General features: G+C 38.7%; 1 protein-coding gene across 12 annotated transcripts in view; it reads right to left on the reverse strand.

Moving 5' to 3' along the window:
* Positions 1–4,636: 4,636 nt before the first annotated feature.
* LOC112247640 (kinesin-like protein KIF1A) overlaps positions 4,637–19,775 on the reverse strand; it is a 186,484-nt gene continuing 171,345 nt past the window's right edge. For all 12 annotated transcript variants that reach the window (XM_042322879.1, XM_042322874.1, XM_042322876.1 and 9 more), the window contains 2 exons: positions 5,621–5,739; positions 4,637–5,031 (listed from right to left, as the gene is read on the reverse strand). In XM_042322879.1, coding sequence (XP_042178813.1) covers positions 4,989–5,031; positions 5,621–5,739 — 162 coding nt within the window. In that variant the 3' untranslated portion in view covers positions 4,637–4,988. The remainder of the gene's footprint in view (positions 5,032–5,620; positions 5,740–19,775) is intronic.

Here is a 19,775-nt window from a genome sequence, read left to right on the forward strand (position 1 = left end):
TGAGATTTCAGTGACTATTTGGTTTTTCCTGATTGAATCAATCGAACAAGACCCATTGGTACAGACCTCTGACCCATTGGTACAGACCTCTGACCCATTGGTACAGGCCTCTGACCCATTGGTACAGACCTCTGACCCATTGGTACAGACCTCTGATGATCTTTATACCGTAGAGATAATATGTTTAGAAATGGCATATGCCAACTCTTTGTCACTGGATTAAAGTGAATGATACCACTCAAGTTCATACACTCATATTCATCTCCAAACAGACATGACGTATATAATAGTCGGCTGGGCAAAAGGACCAGGTGATGATTAGCTGGACAAACTGCCTGACGATGGAGAAATCCCAAATGGCACCCTATTCCCTATGTAGTGCACTCATTATTATTTTTTTTATATCAGGGCCCATAGTGCTCCTATAGCGCTCTGGTCAAAAGTAATGAGCTTTATAGGGGAATAGGGGGTGCTATTTTGGACAGAGCAACGATGCTCTGACGGGTGGATGAACAGAGAACAGCAATAGAGCAGAATGAGAAATGTTCCTCAAAGCATAATGGAAACAGAGGCACTACATCATGTTCCACGTGCAAATCCTTCTTCAGAAACGTTTAAAACGTTTAAAAAATAAAAAATAAACGTTTTATCCGATCCCCAGTGTACTAGAAAAAGGTTAAGCTTGTTTTCATTGACATTATTCTTCTGTTCACAAGGCAAAAGGACCGTTCTGTCTGTTTCCTCATATTCGGGTTGGAATTAGAATTCATTATTATTATTATATTATTTCTATTGTCATTTCCAATATATTCACAATCCTCTCTAGCTGAATAAATAGCTCAAGGTACAACACTTTGAAAAAAATCTATCTATGTGATGATGATGGTTAAATTCAAGTAATGTAGAAGCTGGCCCTGTATCAGTGTTGTTATTGGAGGAAGCTGGCCCTGTATCAGTGTTGTTATTGGGGGAAGCTGGCCCTGTATCAGTGTTGTTATTGGGGGAAGCTGGCCCTGTATCAGTGTTGTTATTGGGGAAGCTGGTCCTGTATCAGTGTTGTTATTGGGGAAATGTTTCAGTGTTGTTATAGGGGAAGCTGGCCCTGTATCAGTTGTTATTGGGGAAGCTGGCCCTGTATCAGTGTTGTTATTGGGGAAGCTGGTCCTGTTTCAGTGTTGTTATAGGGGGAAGCTGGCCCTGTATCAGTTGTTATTGGGGGAAATGTTTCAGTGTTGTTATTGGGGGAAGCTGGTCCTGTATCAGTGTTGTTATTGGAGGAAGCTGGCCCTGTATCAGTGTTGTTATTGGGGAAGCTGGCCCTGTATCAGTGTTGTTATTGGGGGAAGCTGGCCCTGTATCAGTGTTGTTATTGGGGAAGCTGGCCCTGTATCAGTGTTGTTATTGGGGAAGCTGGCCCTGTATCAGTGTTGTTATTGGGGAAGCTGGCCCTGTATCAGTGTTGTTATTGGGGAAGCTGGCCCTGTATCAGTTGTTATTGGGGGAAGCTGGCCCTGTATCAGTGTTGTTATTGGGGGAAAATGTTTCAGTTGTTATTGGGGAAGCTGGTCCTGTATCAGTGTTGTTATTGGAGGAAGCTGGCCCTGTATCAGTGTTGTTATTGGGGAAGCTGGCCCTGTATCAGTGTTGTTATTGGGGGAAGCTGGCCCTGTATCAGTGTTGTTATTGGGGGAAGCTGGCCCTGTATCAGTGTTGTTATTGGGGAAGCTGGCCCTGTATCAGTGTTGTTATTGGGGAAGCTGGCCCTGTATCAGTGTTGTTATTGGGGAAGCTGGCCCTGTATCAGTGTTGTTATTGGGGAAGCTGGCCCTGTATCAGTGTTGTTATTGGGGGAAGCTGGCCCTGTATCAGTGTTGTTATTGCGGGAAGCTGGCCCTGTATCAGTTGTTATTGGGGAAGCTGGCCCTGTATCAGTGTTGTTATTGGGGAAGCTGGCCCTGTATCAGTGTTGTTATTGGGGGAAGCTGGCCCTGTATCAGTTGTTATTGGGGGAAATGTCTCAGTGTTGTTATTGGGGGAAGCTGGCCCTGTATCAGTGTTGTTATTGGGGAAGCTGGTCCTGTATCAGTGTTGTTATTGGGGAAGCTGGTCCTGCATCAGTGTTGTTATTGGGGGAAGCTGGCCCTGTATCAGTGTTGTTATTGGGGGAAGCTGGCCCTGTATCAGTGTTGTTATTGGGGGAAGCTGGCCCTGTATCAGTGTTGTGTTTCAGTGTTGTTATTGGGGAAGCTGGCCCTGTATCAGTGTTGTTATTGGGGAAGCTGGCCCTGTATCAGTGTTGTTATTGGAGGAAGCTGGCCCTGTATCAGTGTTGTTATTGGGGAAGCTGGTCCTGTATCAGTGTTGTTATTGGGGAAGCTGGCCCTGTATCAGTTGTTATTGGGGAAGCTGGTCCTGTATCAGTGTTGTTATTGGGGGAAGCTGGTCCTGTATCAGTGTTGTTATTGGGGGAAGCTGGCCCTGTATCAGTGTTGTTATTGGGGAAGCTGGCCCTGTATCAGTGTTGTTATTGGGGGAAGCTGGCCCTGTATGAGTTGTTATTGGGGGAAATGTTTCAGTGTTGTTATTGGGGGAAGCTGGCCCTGTATCAGTGTTGTTATTGGGGGAAGCTGGCCCTGTATCAGTGTTGTTATTGGGGGAAGCTGGCCCTGTATCAGTGTTGTTATTGGGGGAAGCTGGCCCTGTATCAGTGTTGTTATTGGGGGAAGCTGGTCCTGTATCAGTGTTGTTATTGGGGAAGCTGGCCCTGTATCAGTGTTGTTATTGGAGGGCTGGCCCTGTAAGCTTGTTATTGGAGGAAGCTGGCCCTGTATCAGTGTTGTTATTGGAGGAAGCTGGCCCTGTATCAGTGTTGTTATTGGAGGAAGCTGGCCCTGTATCAGTGTTGTTATTGGGGGAAGCTGGCCCTGTATCAGTGTTGTTATTGGGGAAGCTGGCCCTGTATCAGTGTTGTTATTGGGGAAGCTGGTCCTGTATCAGTGTTGTTATAGGGGGAACATGTATCAGTGTTGTTATTTGGGGGTAGCACTATTCACTATCCAGAGGAAGGAAGGGTGGGGTGGTCATAGGTCATAGGTCATAGGTCATAGGTCATAGGTCATAGGTCATAGGTCATACAGTTAGAGGAACTGATAATAAAAGGTGCTGTGTGCAGAAGTTGCACTATAACTACTTTAGAAATATAAATGTCTTTGTAAATAAATAAATACATGCATAAATAAATAAATGATAATGTTGTTAAATATATAAATATAACCTCAACTTAATAAAATAAAAAAATCTGACTCGGATATTAATTAAGATTAAATTTGGAGGATTTTCATAAATGATGTATGTCAGAGCTAGTGTAGATCGTCTCGTCTACTGAGAGTAGATACAGAGATGTAGCTGAACCATCATGTGTTTCTTTCTACTAGAAAACCAGTGTGAACGATTGATCGATGCCAACCCTTCTCTCGTCGCCAGGCTGTGGATGCATCCCAACTGGCACACGACTGTCTGCATAGTTCACTGCATTTGACCAGAGCAACTATGAAAGAGATTTCATAGGACATTTTCTTTTTTTTTTCTTTTTTTTCCCCTGATGGAATAAATGTGTTATTCAATAAGCTCAGTGTGTTGCTGATAAATACCATACAGTACATCATAATGCAAGTCTATAAAATAACAAACTGGTAACTACCCCTCTCCCCGTCTCTCTTCCTCCGTTCTCTCGGCTCGGAACATTCTGGTAAAGTAAGGAGGTTTGGGCTCAGTCCCAAATGATACCTTATTCCCTACTTAGTGTACTACTTTAGACCAGAGCCTGTACCCTATTCCCTATGTAGTGCACTACTTTTGACCAGAGCCCTATAAGCCCTTCTTACAGTAGCTATGACCAGCCCTATAGGCCCTTCTTACAGTAGCTATGACCAGCCCTGTAAGCCCTTCTTACAGTAGCTATGACCAGCCCTATAGGCCCTTCTTACAGTAGCTATGACCAGCCCTATAGGCCCTTCTTACAGTAGCTATGACCAGCCCTATAGGCCCTTCTTACAGTAGATATGACCAGCCCTATAGGCCCTTCTTACAGTAGCTATGACCAGCCCTATAGGCCCTTCTTACAGTAGATATGACCAGCCCTATAGGCCCTTCTTACAGTAGCTATGACCAGCCCTATAGGCCCTTCTTACAGTAGATATGACCAGCCCTATAGGCCCTTCTTACAGTAACTATGACCAGCCCTATAGGCCCTTCTTACAGTAGATATGACCAGCCCTATAGGCCCTTCTTACAGTAGCTATGACCAGCCCTATAGGCCCTTCTTACAGTAGCTATGACCAGCCCTATAGGCCCTTCTTACAGTAGCTACCAGCCCTAGGCCCTTCTTATAGCTATGACCAGCCCTATAGGCCCTTCTTACAGTAGATATGACCAGCCCTATAGGCCCTTCTTACAGTAGCTATGACCAGCCCTATAGGCCCTTCTTACAGTAGCTATGACCAGCCCTATAGGCCCTTCTTTCAGTAACTATGACCAGCCCTATAGGCCCTTCTTACAGTAGCTATGACCAGCCCTATAGGCCCTTCTTACAGTAGCTATGACCAGCCCTATAGGCCCTTCTTACAGTAGCTATGACCAGCCCTATAGGCCCTGGTCAAAAGCAATGCACTATATAGGGAATAGGGTGGTATTTGGGCCTCAGTCTTGGAGAGGGGTTAAACCAGACAATAAGGCCAACACAGACAGACAGTGGTACAGGCCTGACAGACACACAACGATGACGGAGGCCTCAGGGCCTTAGATACGCTGGTGGTCAGCTTGGGATAAACTGGGCGTGTGCAGGAGGAGGAGGAGGAGGAGGAGCAAGTCGGTTACTAGTGTAGGAGGGTTAAGGGGTCAGCACAGGAGGGAAAGGAGTATTACGGCTGGAGTCGATATACAGGCTAGTCTTTTGGTGTTCTATTGTCTTGTCTATGAGACGTGGTGATTCACATCCTCATCTGTCCAGCTCTTCTTCTGGATAGTTTGGATCTGACAGAAACAAGAGGGAGAGAATATATATATGTATATATTCATTAAAACAATGACTCAAACAGGCTTACATTGTACATGTGATCCAGAGCCACTACAGTAGTGAGTCATTTAACAGACTCTCTTAGAGAGTGTTACAGTAGCCAGACTCTCTTATCAGTCTTAGTGAGTCATTTAACAGACTCTCTTATCCTTACAGTAGTGAGTCATTTAGTTATCAGTAGTGAGTCATTTAACAGACTCTCTTATCCAGAGAGACAGTAGTGAGTCTTTAGCAGACTCTCTTATCAGTAGACTGTAGTGAGTCATTTAGCAGACTCTCTTATCCAGAGAGACTTACAGTAGTGAGTCATTTAGCAGACTCTCTTATCCAGAGAGTGTTACAGTAGTGAGTCATTTAACAGACTCTCTTATCCAGGGCAACTTCCAATCAGTGCATTCCACTAACGTAGGTAAAACAACCACATACGATCATGATCATTGTAAAGTAAGAACCTAAGGCCTTCTTCAAACCAGCCGGTACGTGGAAAACCATTGCTATTAAGACTAGAGGTGCCATCAACAGATCTAAGTGCGACAGCCATATTACCTGATGGATCCAGCCAGGAGAGGGTTAAATGCATAGAGCCAGTCGTGCATCTCCTTGTCGTTGCTGGCTTGGAGCAGTATCCCGCGGTGCTCAGTACACACAGCAAACGCGTTTGGTGTCTGGGTAGAAACACACAGAGAGAAAGTACAGTGATGTTAAAACCAGCCAGCTTCTGAAAGGAAAGCTTCTCTTTGTGTTTTTACCACGGGGAGGAAAAACGTCTGTCTTTTCAAATACTGTAGATAGATTTTACACATAGTGTACAAAACATTAGGTACACCTTCCTAATATTGAGTTGCACCCCCTCCTTTTTGTTCTCGGAAAGCCTCAATTCAATCAGGGCGTGGACTCTACAAGAAAGTGTTCCACAGGGATGCTGGCCCAATTTGACTCCAATGCTTCCCACAGTTGTGTCAAGATGGCTGGATGTCCTTTGGGTGGTGGACCATTCTTGATACACACAGGAAGCTGTTGGGTGTGAAAAAACCAGCAGCGTTGCAGTTCTTGACTCAAACCGGTGCACCTGACACCTTCTACCCCGTTTAAAGGCACTTCAATATTTAGCCTTTCCCCATTCAACCTCTGAATGGTACACATACACAAACCATGTCTCAATTGTCTGAAGGCTTAAAAATCATTATTTAACCCGTCTCCTCCCCTTCATCTACACTGATTGAAGTGGATTTAACAAGGGACATCAATAAGGGATCATAGCTTTCACCTGGATTCACCTGGTCAGTCTGTGTCATGGAAAGATCAGGTGTTCCTAATGTTTTGTACACTCTGTGTGTGTGTCAACTAAAAGAGGATGTGAGATGGTGTTCCTAATGTTTTGTACACTCAGTGTGTGTGTCAACTAAAAGAGGATGTGAGATGGTGTTCCTAATGTTTGTAAAGGTATGTTGGCAGGTAAAGTTATCTAAAGGTATGTCGTCAGGTAAAGTTATCTAAAGGTATGTTGACAGGTAAAGTTATCTAAAGGTATGTCGTCAGGTAAAGCTATCTAAAGGCATGTTGGCAGGTAAAGATGTCAGGTAAAGTTATCTAAAGGCATGTTGTCAGGTAAAGTTATCTAAAGGTGTCGTCAAAAGGGTATGTTGTCAGGTAAAGTTATCTAAAGGTATGTTGTCATAAAGTTATCTAAAGGTATGATTCAGGTAAAGTTATCTAAAGGCATGTTGGCAGGTAAAGATGTCAGGTAAAGTTATCTAAAGGTGTGTTGTCAGGTAAAGTTATCTAAAGGCATGTTGTCAGGTAAAGTTATCTAAAGGCATGTTGTCAGGTAAAGTTATCTAAAGGTATGTTGTCAGGTAAAGTTATCTAAAGGTATGTTGTCAGGTAAAGTTATCTAAAGGCATGTTGGCAGGTAAAGATGTCAGGTAAAGTTATCTAAAGGCATGTTGGCAGGTAAAGATATCAGGTAAAGTTATCTAAAGGTATGTTGTCAGGTAAAGTTATCTAAAGGTATGTTGGCAGGTAAAGTTATCTAAAGGTATGTTGGCAGGTAAAGTTATCTAAAGGTATGTTGTCAGGTAAAGTTATCTAAAGGCATGTTGGCAGGTAAAGATGTCATTTAAAGTTATCTAAAGGTGTGTTGTCAGGTAAAGTTATCTAAAGGATAGTTGGCAGGTAAAGTTATCTAAAGGTATGTTGTCAGGTAAAGTTATCTAAAGGTGTGTTGGCAGGTAAAGTTATCTAAAGGTATGTTGGCAGGTAAAGTTATCTAAAGGCATGTTGGCAGGTAAAGATGTCATTTAAAGTTATCTAAAGGTGTGTCATCAGGTAAAGTTATCTAAAGGATAGTTGGCAGGTAAAGTTATCTAAAGGCATGTTGTCAGGTAAAGTTATCTAAAGGTGTGTTGTCAGGTAAAGTTATCTAAAGGTATGTTGTCAGGTAAAGTTATCTAAAGGTATGTTGTCAGGTAAAGTTATCTAAAGGTGTGTTGTCAGGTAAAGTTATCTAAAGGCAAGTTGTCAGGTAAAGTTATCTAAAGGTATGTTGTCAGGTAAAGTTATCTAAAGGCATGTTGGCAGGTAAAGATGTCAGGTAAAGTTATCTAAAGGTGTGTTGTCAGGTAAAGTTATCTAAAGGCATGTTGTCAGGTAAAGTTATCTAAAGGCATGTTGTCAGGTAAAGTTATCTAAAGGTATGTTGTCAGGTAAAGTTATCTAAAGGCATGTTGTCAGGTAAAGTTATCAGGTAAAGTTATCTAAAGGTATGTTGTCAGGTAAAGTTATCTAAAGGCATGTTGGCAGGTAAAGATGTCAGGTAAAGTTATCTAAAGGCATGTTGGCAGGTAAAGATATCAGGTAAAGTTATCTAAAGGTATGTTGTCAGGTAAAGTTATCTAAAGGTATGTTGGCAGGTAAAGTTATCTAAAGGTGTGTCGTCAGGTAAAGTTATCTAAAGACATGTTGGCAGGTAAGGATGTCAGGTAAAGTTATCTAAAGGTGTGTTGTCAGGTAAAGTTATCTAAAGGATAGTTGGCAGGTAAAGATATCAGGTAAAGTTATCTAAAGGTATGTTGTCAGGTAAAGTTATCTAAAGGTGTGTTGGCAGGTAAAGTTATCTAAAGGTATGTTGGCAGGTAAAGTTATCTAAAGGCATGTTGGCAGGTAAAGATGTCATTTAAAGTTATCTAAAGGTGTGTCATCAGGTAAAGTTATCTAAAGGATAGTTGGCAGGTAAAGTTATCTAAAGGTGTGTTGTCAGGTAAAGTTATCTCAAGGTGTGTTGTCAGGTAAAGTTATCTAAAGGTATGTTGTCAGGTAAAGTTATCTAAAGGATAAAAAGTTATCTAAAGGTATGTTGGCAGGTAAAGATGTCAGGTAAAGTTATCTAAAGGCCTGTTGGCAGGTAAAGATGTCATTTAAAGTTATCTAAAGGTGTGTTGGTAGGTAAAGTTATCTAAAGGTGTGTTGTCAGGTGAAGTTATAAAGTTATCAGGTAAAGTTATCTAAAGTGTGTTGGCAGGTAAAGATGTCAGGTAAAGTTATCTAAAGGTATGTTGTCAGGTAAAGTTATCTAAAGGTGTTTGTCAGGTAAAGATGTCATCTAAAGGTATGTTGACAGGTAAAGTTATCTAAAGGCATGTTGGCAGGTAAAGATGTCAGGTAAAGTTATCTAAAGGCATGTTGTCAGGTAAAGTTATCTAAAGGCATGTTGTCAGGTAAAGTTATCTAAAGGTATGTTGTCAGGTAAAGTTATCTAAAGGTGTGTCGTCAGGTAAAGTTATCTAAAGGTATGTTGTCAGGTAAAGTTATCTAAAGGTATGTTGTCAGGTAAAGTTATCTAAAGGCATGTTGGCAGGTAAAGATGTCAGGTAAAGTTATCTAAAGGTGTGTTGTCAGGTAAAGTTATCTAAAGGCATGTTGTCAGGTAAAGTTATCTAAAGGTATGTTGTCAGGTAAAGTCTAAAGGTATGTTGTCAAAAAGTTATCTAAAGGTATGTTGTCAGGTAAAGTTATCTAAAGGCATGTTGTTGTCAGGTAAAGTTATCTAAATGGTATGTTGTCAGGTAAAGTTATCTAAAGGCATGTTGGCAGGTAAAGATATCAGGTAAAGTTATCTAAAGGTATGTTGTCAGGTAAAGTTATCTAAAGGTATGTTGTCAGGTAAAGTTATCTAAAGGTATGTTGGCAGGTAAAGTTATCTAAAGGCATGTTGGCAGGTAAAGATGTCATTTAAAGTTATCTAAAGGTGTGTTGTCAGGTAAAGTTATCTAAAGGATAGTTGGCAGGTAAAGATATCAGGTAAAGTTATCTAAAGGTATGTTGTCAGGTAAAGTTATCTAAAGGTGTGTTGTCAGGTAAAGTTATCTAAAGGTATGTTGGTAAAGTTATCTAAAGGCATGTTGGCAGGTAAAGATGTCATTTAAAGTTATCTAAAGGTGTGTCATCAGGTAAAGTTATCTAAAGGATGTTGGCAGGTAAAGATGTCAGGTAAAGTTATCTAAAGGTATGTTGTCAGGTAAAGTTATCTAAAGGTATGTTGTCAGGTAAAGTTATCTAAAGGTATGTTGGCAGGTAAAGTTATCTAAAGGTATGTTGGCAGGTAAAGATGTCAGGTAAAGTTATCTAAAGGTATGTTGGCAGGTAAAGATTCATTTAAAGTTATCTAAAGGTGTGTTGGTAGGTAAAGTTATCTAAAGGTGTGTTGTTGAAGTTATCTAAAGGTATGTTGTCAGGTAAAGTTATCTAAAGGTGTGTTGGCAGGTAAAGATGTCAGGTAAAGTTATCTAAAGGTATGTTGTCAGGTAAAGTTATCTAAAGGTATGTTGGCAGGTAAAGATGTCAGGTAAAGTTATCTAAAGGTATGTTGGCAGGTAAAGTTATCTAAAGGTATGTTGGCAGGTAAAGTTATCTAAAGGTATGTTGGCAGGTAAAGTTATCTAGGTATGTTGTCAGGTAAAGTTATCTAAAGGTGTGTTGGCAGGTAAAGATGTCAGGTAAAGTTATCTAAAGGTATGTTGTCAGGTAAAGTTATCTAAAGGCGTGTTGGCAGGTAAAGTTATCTAAAGGTGTGTCGTCAGGTAAAGTTATCTAAAGACATGTTGGCAGGTAAGGATGTCAGGTAAAGTTATCTAAAGGTGTGTTGGCAGGTAAAGTTATCTAAAGGTGTGTTGGCAGGTAAAGTTATCTAAAGGTGTGTTGGCAGGTAAAGTTATCTAAAGGTGTGTTGGCAGGTAAAGTTATCTAAAGGTATGTTGTCAGGTAAAGTTATCTAAAGGTGTGTTGTCAAAAGTTATCTAAAGGCAAGTTGTCAGGTAAAGTTATCTAAAGGCATGTTGTCAGGTAAAGTTATCTAAAGGTGTGTTGGCAGGTAAAGTTATCTAAAGGTGTGTTGGCAGGTAAAGTTATCTAAAGGTATGTTGTCAGGTAAAGTTATCTAAAGGTATGTTGTCAGGTAAAGTTATCTAAAGGTGTGTTGTCAGGTAAAGTTATCTAAAGGTGTGTTGTCAGGTAAAGTTATCTAAAGGTGTGTTGGCAGGTAAAGTTATCTAAAGGTATGTTGTCAGGTAAGTTATCTAAAGGTATGTTGTCAGGTAAAGTTATCTAAAGGTGTGTTGTCAGGTAAAGTTATCTAAAGGTGTGTTGTCAGGTAAAGTTATCTAAAGGTGTGTTGTCAGGTAAAGTTATCTAAAGGTCTGTTGGCAGGTAAAGTTATCTAAAGGCATGTTGGCAGGTAAAGATGTCAGGTAAAGTTATCTAAAGGTGTGTTGTCAGGTAAAGTTATCTAAAGGCAAGTTGTCAGGTAAAGTTATCTAAAGGCATGTTGTCAGGTAAAGTTATCTAAAGGTGTGTTGTCAGGTAAAGTTATCTAAAGGCATGTTGTCAGGTAAAGTTATCTAAAGGTATGTTGTCAGGTAAAGTTATCTAAAGGCATGTTGTCAGGTAAAGTTATCTAAAGGCGTGTTGTCAGGTAAAGTTATCTAAAGGCATGTTGTCAGGTAAAGTTATCTAAAGGCATGTTGTCAGGTAAAGTTATCTAAAGGTATGTTGTCAGGTAAAGTTATCTAAAGGTATGTTGTCAGGTAAAGTTATCTAAAGGCATGTTGGCAGGTAAAGATGTCAGGTAAAGTTATCTAAAAGGCATTTGGCAGGTAAAGATGTCAGGTAAAGTTATCTAAAGGCATGTTGGCAGGTAAAGATATCAGGTAAAGTTATCTAAAGGTATGTTGTCAGGTAGAGTTATCTAAAGGTGTGTTGGCAGGTAAAGTTATCTAAAGGTATGTTGGCAGGTAAAGTTATCTAAAGGCATGTTGGCAGGTAAAGATGTCATTTAAAGTTATCTAAAGGTGTGTTGTCAGGTAAAGTTATCTAAAGGATAGTTGGCAGGTAAAGATATCAGGTAAAGTTATCTAAAGGTGTGTTGTCAGGTAAAGTTATCTAAAGGCAAGTTGTCAGGTAAAGATGTCAGGTAAAGTTATCTAAAGGTGTGTTGTCAGGTAAAGTTATCTAAAGGCAAGTTGTCAGGTAAAGTTATCTAAAGGCATGTTGGCAGGTAAGGATGTCAGGTAAAGTTATCTAAAGGTATGGTGGCAGGTAAAGTTATCTAAAGACATGTTGGCAGGTAAGGATGTCAGGTAAAGTTATCTAAAGGTATGGTGGCAGGTAAAGTTATCTAAAGGCAAGTTGTCAGGTAAAGTTATCTAAAGGCATGTTGTCAGGTAAAGTTATCTAAAGGCGTGTTGGCAGGTAAAGTTATCTAAAGGTATGTCGTCAGGTAAAGTTATCTAAAGGTATGTTGACAGGTAAAGTTATCTAAAGGTATGTCGTCAGGTAAAGCTATCTAAAGGCATGTTGGCAGGTAAAGATGTCAGGTAAAGTTATCTAAAGGCATGTTGTCAGGTAAAGTTATCTAAAGGCATGTTGTCAGGTAAAGTTATCTAAAGGTATGTTGTCAGGTAAAGTTATCTAAAGGTATGTTGTCAGGTAAAGTTATCTAAAGGTGTGTTGTCAGGTAAAGTTATCTAAAGGCCTGTTGGCAGGTAAAGATGTCATTTAAAGTTATCTAAAGGTGTGTTGGTAGGTAAAGTTATCTAAAGGTGTGTTGTCAGGTAAAGTTATCTAAAGGTATGTTGTCAGGTAAAGTTATCTAAAGGTGTGTTGGCAGGTAAAGATGTCAGGTAAAGTTATCGAAAGGTATGTCGTCAGGTAAAGTTATCTAAAGGTGTGTTGGCAGGTAAAGATGTCAGGTAAAGTTATCTAAAGGTATGTTGACAGGTAAAGTTATCTAAAGGTATGTTGGCAGGTAAAGTTATCTAAAGGCATGTTGGCAGGTAAAGATGTCAGGTAAAGTTATCTAAAGGTATGTTGGCAGGTAAAGTTATCTAAAGGTGTGTTGTCAGGTAAAGTTATCTAAAGGTGTGTTGGCAGGTAAAGATGTCAGGTAAAGTTATCTAAAGGTATGTTGTCAGGTAAAGTTATCTAAAGGTATGTTGTCAGGTAAAGTTATCTAAAGGTGTGTCGTCAGGTAAAGTTATCTAAAGGTGTGTCGTCAGGTAAAGTTATCTAAAGACATGTTGGCAGGTAAGGATGTCAGGTAAAGTTATCTAAAGGTATGGTGGCAGGTAAAGTTATCTAAAGGATAGTTGGCAGGTAAAGTTATCTAAAGGTGTGTTGGCAGGTAAAGTTATCTAAAGGTATGTTGTCAGGTAAAGTTATCTAAAGGTATGTTGTCAGGTAAAGTTATCTAAAGGTGTGTTGTCAGGTAAAGTTATCTAAAGGCAAGTTGTCAGGTAAAGTTATCTAAAGGCATGTTGTCAGGTAAAGTTATCTAAAGGCGTGTTGGCAGGTAAAGTTATCTAAAGGTATGTTGGCAGGTAAAGTTATCTAAAGGTGTGTTGGCAGGTAAAGTTATCTAAAGGTATGTTGTCAGGTAAAGTTATCTAAAGGTGTGTTGTCAGGTAAAGTTATCTAAAGGTATGTTGGCAGGTAAAGTTATCTAAAGGTGTGTTGTCAGGTAAAGTTATCTAAAGGTATGTTGTCAGGTAAAGTTATCTAAAGGATTGTTGGCAGGTAAAGTTATCTAAAGGTGTGTTGTCAGGTAAAGTTATCTAAAGGTGTGTTGTCAGGTAAAGTTATCTAAAGGTGTGTTGTCAGGTAAAGTTATCTAAAGGTATGTTGGCAGGTAAAGTTATCTAAAGGTATGTTGGCAGGTAAAGATGTCAGGTAAAGTTATCTAAAGGTGTGTTGTCAGGTAAAGTTATCTAAAGGTATGTTGTCAGGTAAAGTTATCTAAAGGTGTGTTGTCAGGTAAAGTTATCTAAAGGCATGTTGTCAGGTAAAGTTATCTAAAGGCATGTTGTCAGGTAAAGTTATCTAAAGGTATGTTGTCTGGTAAAGTTATCTAAAGGTATGTTGTCAGGTAAAGTTATCTAAAGGCATGTTGGCAGGTAAAGATGTCAGGTAAAGTTATCTAAAGGCGTGTTGTCAGGTAAAGTTATCTAAAGGCATGTTGTCAGGTAAAGTTATCTAAAGGCATGTTGTCAGGTAAAGTTATCTAAAGGTATGTTGTCAGGTAAAGTTATCTAAAGGTATGTTGTCAGGTAAAGTTATCTAAAGGCATGTTGGCAGGTAAAGATGTCAGGTAAAGTTATCTAAAGGCATTTGGCAGGTAAAGATGTCAGGTAAAGTTATCTAAAGGCATGTTGGCAGGTAAAGATATCAGGTAAAGTTATCTAAAGGTATGTTGTCAGGTAGAGTTATCTAAAGGTGTGTTGGCAGGTAAAGTTATCTAAAGGTATGTTGGCAGGTAAAGTTATCTAAAGGCATGTTGGCAGGTAAAGATGTCATTTAAAGTTATCTAAAGGTGTGTTGTCAGGTAAAGTTATCTAAAGGATAGTTGGCAGGTAAAGATATCAGGTAAAGTTATCTAAAGGTGTGTTGTCAGGTAAAGTTATCTAAAGGCAAGTTGTCAGGTAAAGATGTCAGGTAAAGTTATCTAAAGGTGTGTTGTCAGGTAAAGTTATCTAAAGGCAAGTTGTCAGGTAAAGTTATCTAAAGGCATGTTGTCAGGTAAAGTTATCTAAAGGTATGTTGTCAGGTAAAGTTATCTAAAGGCATGTTGGCAGGTAAAGATGTCAGGTAAAGTTATCTAAAGGTGTGTTGTCAGGTAAAGTTATCTAAAGGCATGTTGTCAGGTAAAGTTATCTAAAGGCATGTTGTCAGGTAAAGTTATCTAAAGGCATGTTGTCAGGTAAAGTTATCTAAAGGCATGTTGTCAGGTAAAGTTATCTAAAGGCATGTTGTCAGGTAAAGTTATCTAAAGGTATGTTGTCAGGTAAAGTTATCTAAAGGCATGTTGGCAGGTAAAGATGTCAGGTAAAGTTATCTAAAGGCGTGTTGTCAGGTAAAGTTATCTAAAGGCATGTTGTCAGGTAAAGTTATCTAAAGGCATGTTGTCAGGTAAAGTTATCTAAAGGTATGTTGTCAGGTAAAGTTATCTAAAGGTATGTTGTCAGGTAAAGTTATCTAAAGGCATGTTGGCAGGTAAAGATGTCAGGTAAAGTTATCTAAAGGCATGTGTTGGTAGGTAAAGATCTAAAGGTGTGTTGTCAGGTGAAGTTATCTAAAGGTATGTTGTCAGGTAAAGTTATCTAAAGGTGTGTTGGCAGGTAAAGATGTCAGGTAAAGTTATCTAAAGGTATGTTGTCAGGTAAAGTTATCTAAAGGTGTGTTGGCAGGTAAAGATGTATCTAAAGTTATCTAAAGTATGTTGACAGGTAAAGTTATCTAAAGGTATGTTGGCAGGTAAAGTTATCTAAAGGCATGTTGGCAGGTAAAGATGTCAGGTAAAGTTATCTAAAGGTATGTTGGCAGGTAAAGTTATCTAAAGGTGTGTTGTCAGGTAAAGTTATCTAAAGGTGTGTTGGCAGGTAAAGATGTCAGGTAAAGTTATCTAAAGGTATGTTGTCAGGTAAAGTTATCTAAAGGTATGTTGTCAGGTAAAGTTATCTAAAGGTGTGTCGTCAGGTAAAGTTATCTAAAGGTGTGTCGTCAGGTAAAGTTATCTAAAGACATGTTGGCAGGTAAGGATGTCAGGTAAAGTTATCTAAAGGTATGGTGGCAGGTAAAGTTATCTAAAGGATAGTTGGCAGGTAAAGTTATCTAAAGGTGTGTTGGCAGGTAAAGTTATCTAAAGGTATGTTGTCAGGTAAAGTTATCTAAAGGTATGTTGTCAGGTAAAGTTATCTAAAGGTGTGTTGTCAGGTAAAGTTATCTAAAAAGGCAAGTTGTCAGGTAAAGTTATCTAAAGGCATGTTGTCAGGTAAAGTTATCTAAAGGCGTGTTGGCAGGTAAAGTTATCTAAAGGTGTGTTGGCAGGTAAAGTTATCTAAAGGTATGTTGTCAGGTAAAGTTATCTAAAGGTATGTTGTCAGGTAAAGTTATCTAAAGGTGTGTTGTCAGGTAAAGTTATCTAAAGGTATGTTGGCAGGTAAAGTTATCTAAAGGTGTGTTGGCAGGTAAAGTTATCTAAAGGTATGTTGTCAGGTAAAGTTATCTAAAGGTATGTTGTCAGGTAAAGTTATCTAAGGTGTGTTGTCAGGTAAAGTTATCTAAAGGTGTGTTGTCAGGTAAAGTTATCTAAAGGTGTGTTGTCAGGTAAAGTTATCTAAAGGTATGTTGGCAGGTAAAGTTATCTAAAGGTATGTTGGCAGTAAAGATGTCAGGTAAAGTTATCTAAAGGTGTGTTGTCAGGTAAAGTTATCTAAAGGCAAGTTGTCAGGTAAAGTTATCTAAAGGCATGTTGTCAGGTAAAGTTATCTAAAGGCATGTTGTCAGGTAAAGTTATCTAAAGGCATGTTGTCAGGTAAAGTTATCTAAAGGCATGTTGTCAGGTAAAGTTATCTAAAGGTATGTTGTCAGGTAAAGTTATCTAAAGGCATGTTGGCAGGTAAAGATGTCAGGTAAAGTTATCTAAAGGTGTGTTGTCAGGTAAAGTTATCTAAAGGCATGTTGTCAGGTAAAGTTATCTAAAGGTATGTTGTCAGGTAAAGTTATCAGGTAAAGTTATCTAAAGGTATGTTGTCAGGTAAAGTTATCTAAAGGCATGTTGGCAGGTAAAGATGTCAGGTAAAGTTATCTAAAGGCATTTGGCAGGTAAAGATGTCAGGTAAAGTTATCTAAAGGCATGTTGGCAGGTAAAGATATCAGGTAAAGTTATCTAAAGGTATGTTGTCAGGTAGAGTTATCTAAAGGTGTGTTGGCAGGTAAAAGTTATCTAAAGGTATGTTGGCAGGTAAAGTTATCTAAAGGCATGTTGGCAGGTAAAGATGTCATTTAAAAATTATCTAAAGGTGTGTTGTCAGGTAAAGTTATCTAAAGGATAGTTGGCAGGTAAAGATATCAGGTAAAGTTATCTAAAGGTGTGTTGTCAGGTAAAGTTATCTAAAGGCAAGTTGTCAGGTAAAGATGTCAGGTAAAGTTATCTAAAGGTGTGTTGTCAGGTAAAGTTATCTAAAGGCAAGTTGTCAGGTAAAGTTATCTAAAGGCATGTTGTCAGGTAAAGTTATCTAAAGGTATGTTGTCAGGTAAAGTTATCTAAAGGCATGTTGGCAGGTAAAGATGTCAGGTAAAGTTATCTAAAGGTGTGTTGTCAGGTAAAGTTATCTAAAGGCATGTTGTCAGGTAAAGTTATCTAAAGGCATGTTGTCAGGTAAAGTTATCTAAAGGCATGTTGTCAGGTAAAGTTATCTAAAGGCATGTTGTCAGGTAAAGTTATCTAAAGGTATGTTGTCAGGTAAAGTTATCTAAAGGTATGTTGTCAGGTAAAGTTATCTAAAGGCATGTTGGCAGGTAAAGATGTCAGGTAAAGTTATCTAAAGGCGTGTTGTCAGGTAAAGTTATCTAAAGGCATGTTGTCAGGTAAAGTTATCTAAAGGCATGTTGTCAGGTAAAGTTATCTAAAGGTATGTTGTCAGGTAAAGTTATCTAAAGGTATGTTGTCAGGTAAAGTTATCTAAAGGCATGTTGGCAGGTAAAGATGTCAGGTAAAGTTATCTAAAGGCATTTGGCAGGTAAAGATGTCAGGTAAAGTTATCTAAAGGTGTTGGCAGGTAAAGATATCAGGTAAAGTTATCTAAAGGTATGTTGTCAGGTAGAGTTATCTAAAGGTGTGTTGGCAGGTAAAGTTATCTAAAGGTATGTTGGCAGGTAAAGTTATCTAAAGGCATGTTGGCAGGTAAAGATGTCATTTAAAGTTATCTAAAGGTGTGTTGTCAGGTAAAGTTATCTAAAGGATAGTTGGCAGGTAAAGATGTCATTTAAAGTTATCTAAAGGTGTGTTGTCAGGTAAAGTTATCTAAAGGATAGTTGGCAGGTAAAGTTATCTAAAGGTATGTTGGCAGGTAAAGTTATCTAAAGACATGTTGGCAGGTAAAGTTATCTAAAGACATGTTGGCAGGTAAAGTTATCTAAAGGCATGTTGGCAGGTAAAGATGTCAGGTAAAGTTATCTAAAGGTGTGTTGTCAGGTAAAGTTATCTAAAGGTATGTTGTCAGGTAAAGTTATCTAAAGGTATGTTGTCAGGTAAAGTTATCTAAAGGTATGTTGTCAGGTAAAGTTATCTAAAGGTATGTTGGCAGGTAAAGATGTCAGGTAAAGTTATCTAAAGGTATGTTGGCAGGTAAAGTTATCTAAAGGCATGTTGGCAGGTAAAGATGTCAGGTAAAGTTATCTAAAGGTATGTTGTCAGGTAAAGTTATCTAAAGATATGTTGTCAGGTAAAGTTATCTAAAGGTATGTTGTCAGGTAAAGTTATCTAAAGATATGTTGTCAGGTAAAGTTATCTAAAGGTATGTTGTCAGGTAAAGTTATCTAAAGGCGTGTTGGCAGGTAAAGTTATCTAAAGGTGTGTTGGCAGGTAAAGTTATCTAAGGTGTGTTGGCATAAGTATCTAAAGGTATGTTGTCAGGTAAAGTTATCTAAAGGTATGTTGTCAGGTAAAGTTATCTAAAGGCGTGTTGGCAGGTAAAGTTATCTAAAGGTGTGTTGGCAGGTAAAGTTATCTAAAGGTATGTTGTCAGGTAAAGTTATCTAAAGATATGTTGGCAGGTAAAGTTATCTAAAGGTATGTTGGCAGTTAAGTTATCTAAAGGTGTGTCGTCAGGTAAAGTTATCTAAAGGTATGTTGTCAGGTAAAGTTATCTAAAGGCGTGTTGGCAGGTAAAGTTATCTAAAGGTGTGTCGTCAGGTAAAGTTATCTAAAGACATGTTGGCAGGTAAGGATGTCAGGTAAAGTTATCTAAAGGTGTTTGTCAGGTAAAGTTATCTAAAGGCAAGTTGTCAGGTAAAGTTATCTAAAGGCATGTTGTCAGGTAAAGTTATCTAAAGGTATGTTGTCAGGTAAAGTTATCTAAAGGTATGTTGTCAGGTAAAGTTATCTAAAGGCATGTTGTCAGGTAAAGTTATCTAAAGGTGTTGTAAAGATGTCAGGTAAAGTTATCTAAAGGTGTTGTCAGGTAAGGTTGTCAGGTAAAGTTATCTAAAGGCATGTTGTCAGGTAAAGTTATCTAAAGGTATGTTGTCAGGTAAAGTTATCTAAAGGTATGTTGTCAGGTAAAGTTATCTAAAGGCATGTTGTCAGGTAAAGATGTCATCTAAAGACATCTTGGCAGGTAAGTTGTCAGGTAAAGTTATCTAAAGGTATGTTGGCAGTAAAGATGTCAGGTAAAGTTATCTAAAGGTGTGTTGTCAGGTAAAGTTATCTAAAGGTGTGTTGGCAGGTAAAGTTATCTAAAGGTATGTTGTCAGGTAAAGTTATCTAAAGGCATGTTGTTGGCAGGTAAAGATGTCATTTAAAGTTATCTAAAGGTGTGTTGTCAGGTAAAGTTATCTAAAGGATGTTGGCAGGTAAAGTTATCTAAAGGTATGTGTAAAGATGTCAGGTAAAGTTATCTAAAGGTGTGTTGTCAGGTAAGTTATCTAAAGGTAAGTTGTGTCAGGTAAAGTTATCTAAAGGTGTGTTGTCAGGTAAAGTTATCTAAAGGTGTGTTGTCAGGTAAAGTTATCTAAAGGTATGTTGTCAGGTAAAGATGTCAGGTAAAGTTATCTAAAGGCATGTTGGCAGGTAAAGATGTCAGGTAAAGTTATCTAAAGGTGTGTTGTCTCGTAAAGTTATCTAAAGGCAGAGTTGTCAGGTAAAGTTATCTAAAGGCATGTTGTCAGGTAAAGTTATCTAAAGGTAGTCAAAAAGTTATCTAAAGGCATGTTGTCAGGTAAAGTTATCTAAAGGTATGTCGTCAGGTAAAGTTATCCGAAAGGTATGTCGTCAGGTAAAAAGCCATCCAAAGATTGTGTTGGCAAAGTAAAGATGTCATTCGTAAAGCCATCTAAAGGTATGTTGAGGCGTGCCATCCAGGTAAAGTTATCTATCCAAAGGCGTGTTGGCAGGTAAAGTTATCTAAAGGCATGTTGGCAGGTAAGATGTCAGGTAAAGTTATCTAAGGTATGTTGGCAGGTAAAGATGTCAGGTTTAAGTGTGTTGTCAGGTAAAGTTATCTAAGATTGGTGTAGATGAGATGTCAGGTAAGAGTTATCTAAAAGGTATGTTGTCAGGTAAAGTTATCTAAAGGTGTGTTGTCAGGTAAAGTTATCTAAAGGTATGTTGTCAGGTAAAGTTATCTAAAGGCATGTTGGCAGGTAAAGATGT

Source organism: Oncorhynchus tshawytscha, linkage group LG06 (genome assembly GCF_018296145.1).
Source record: "Oncorhynchus tshawytscha isolate Ot180627B linkage group LG06, Otsh_v2.0, whole genome shotgun sequence".
Classification (NCBI taxonomy): Eukaryota; Metazoa; Chordata; class Actinopteri; order Salmoniformes; family Salmonidae; genus Oncorhynchus; species Oncorhynchus tshawytscha.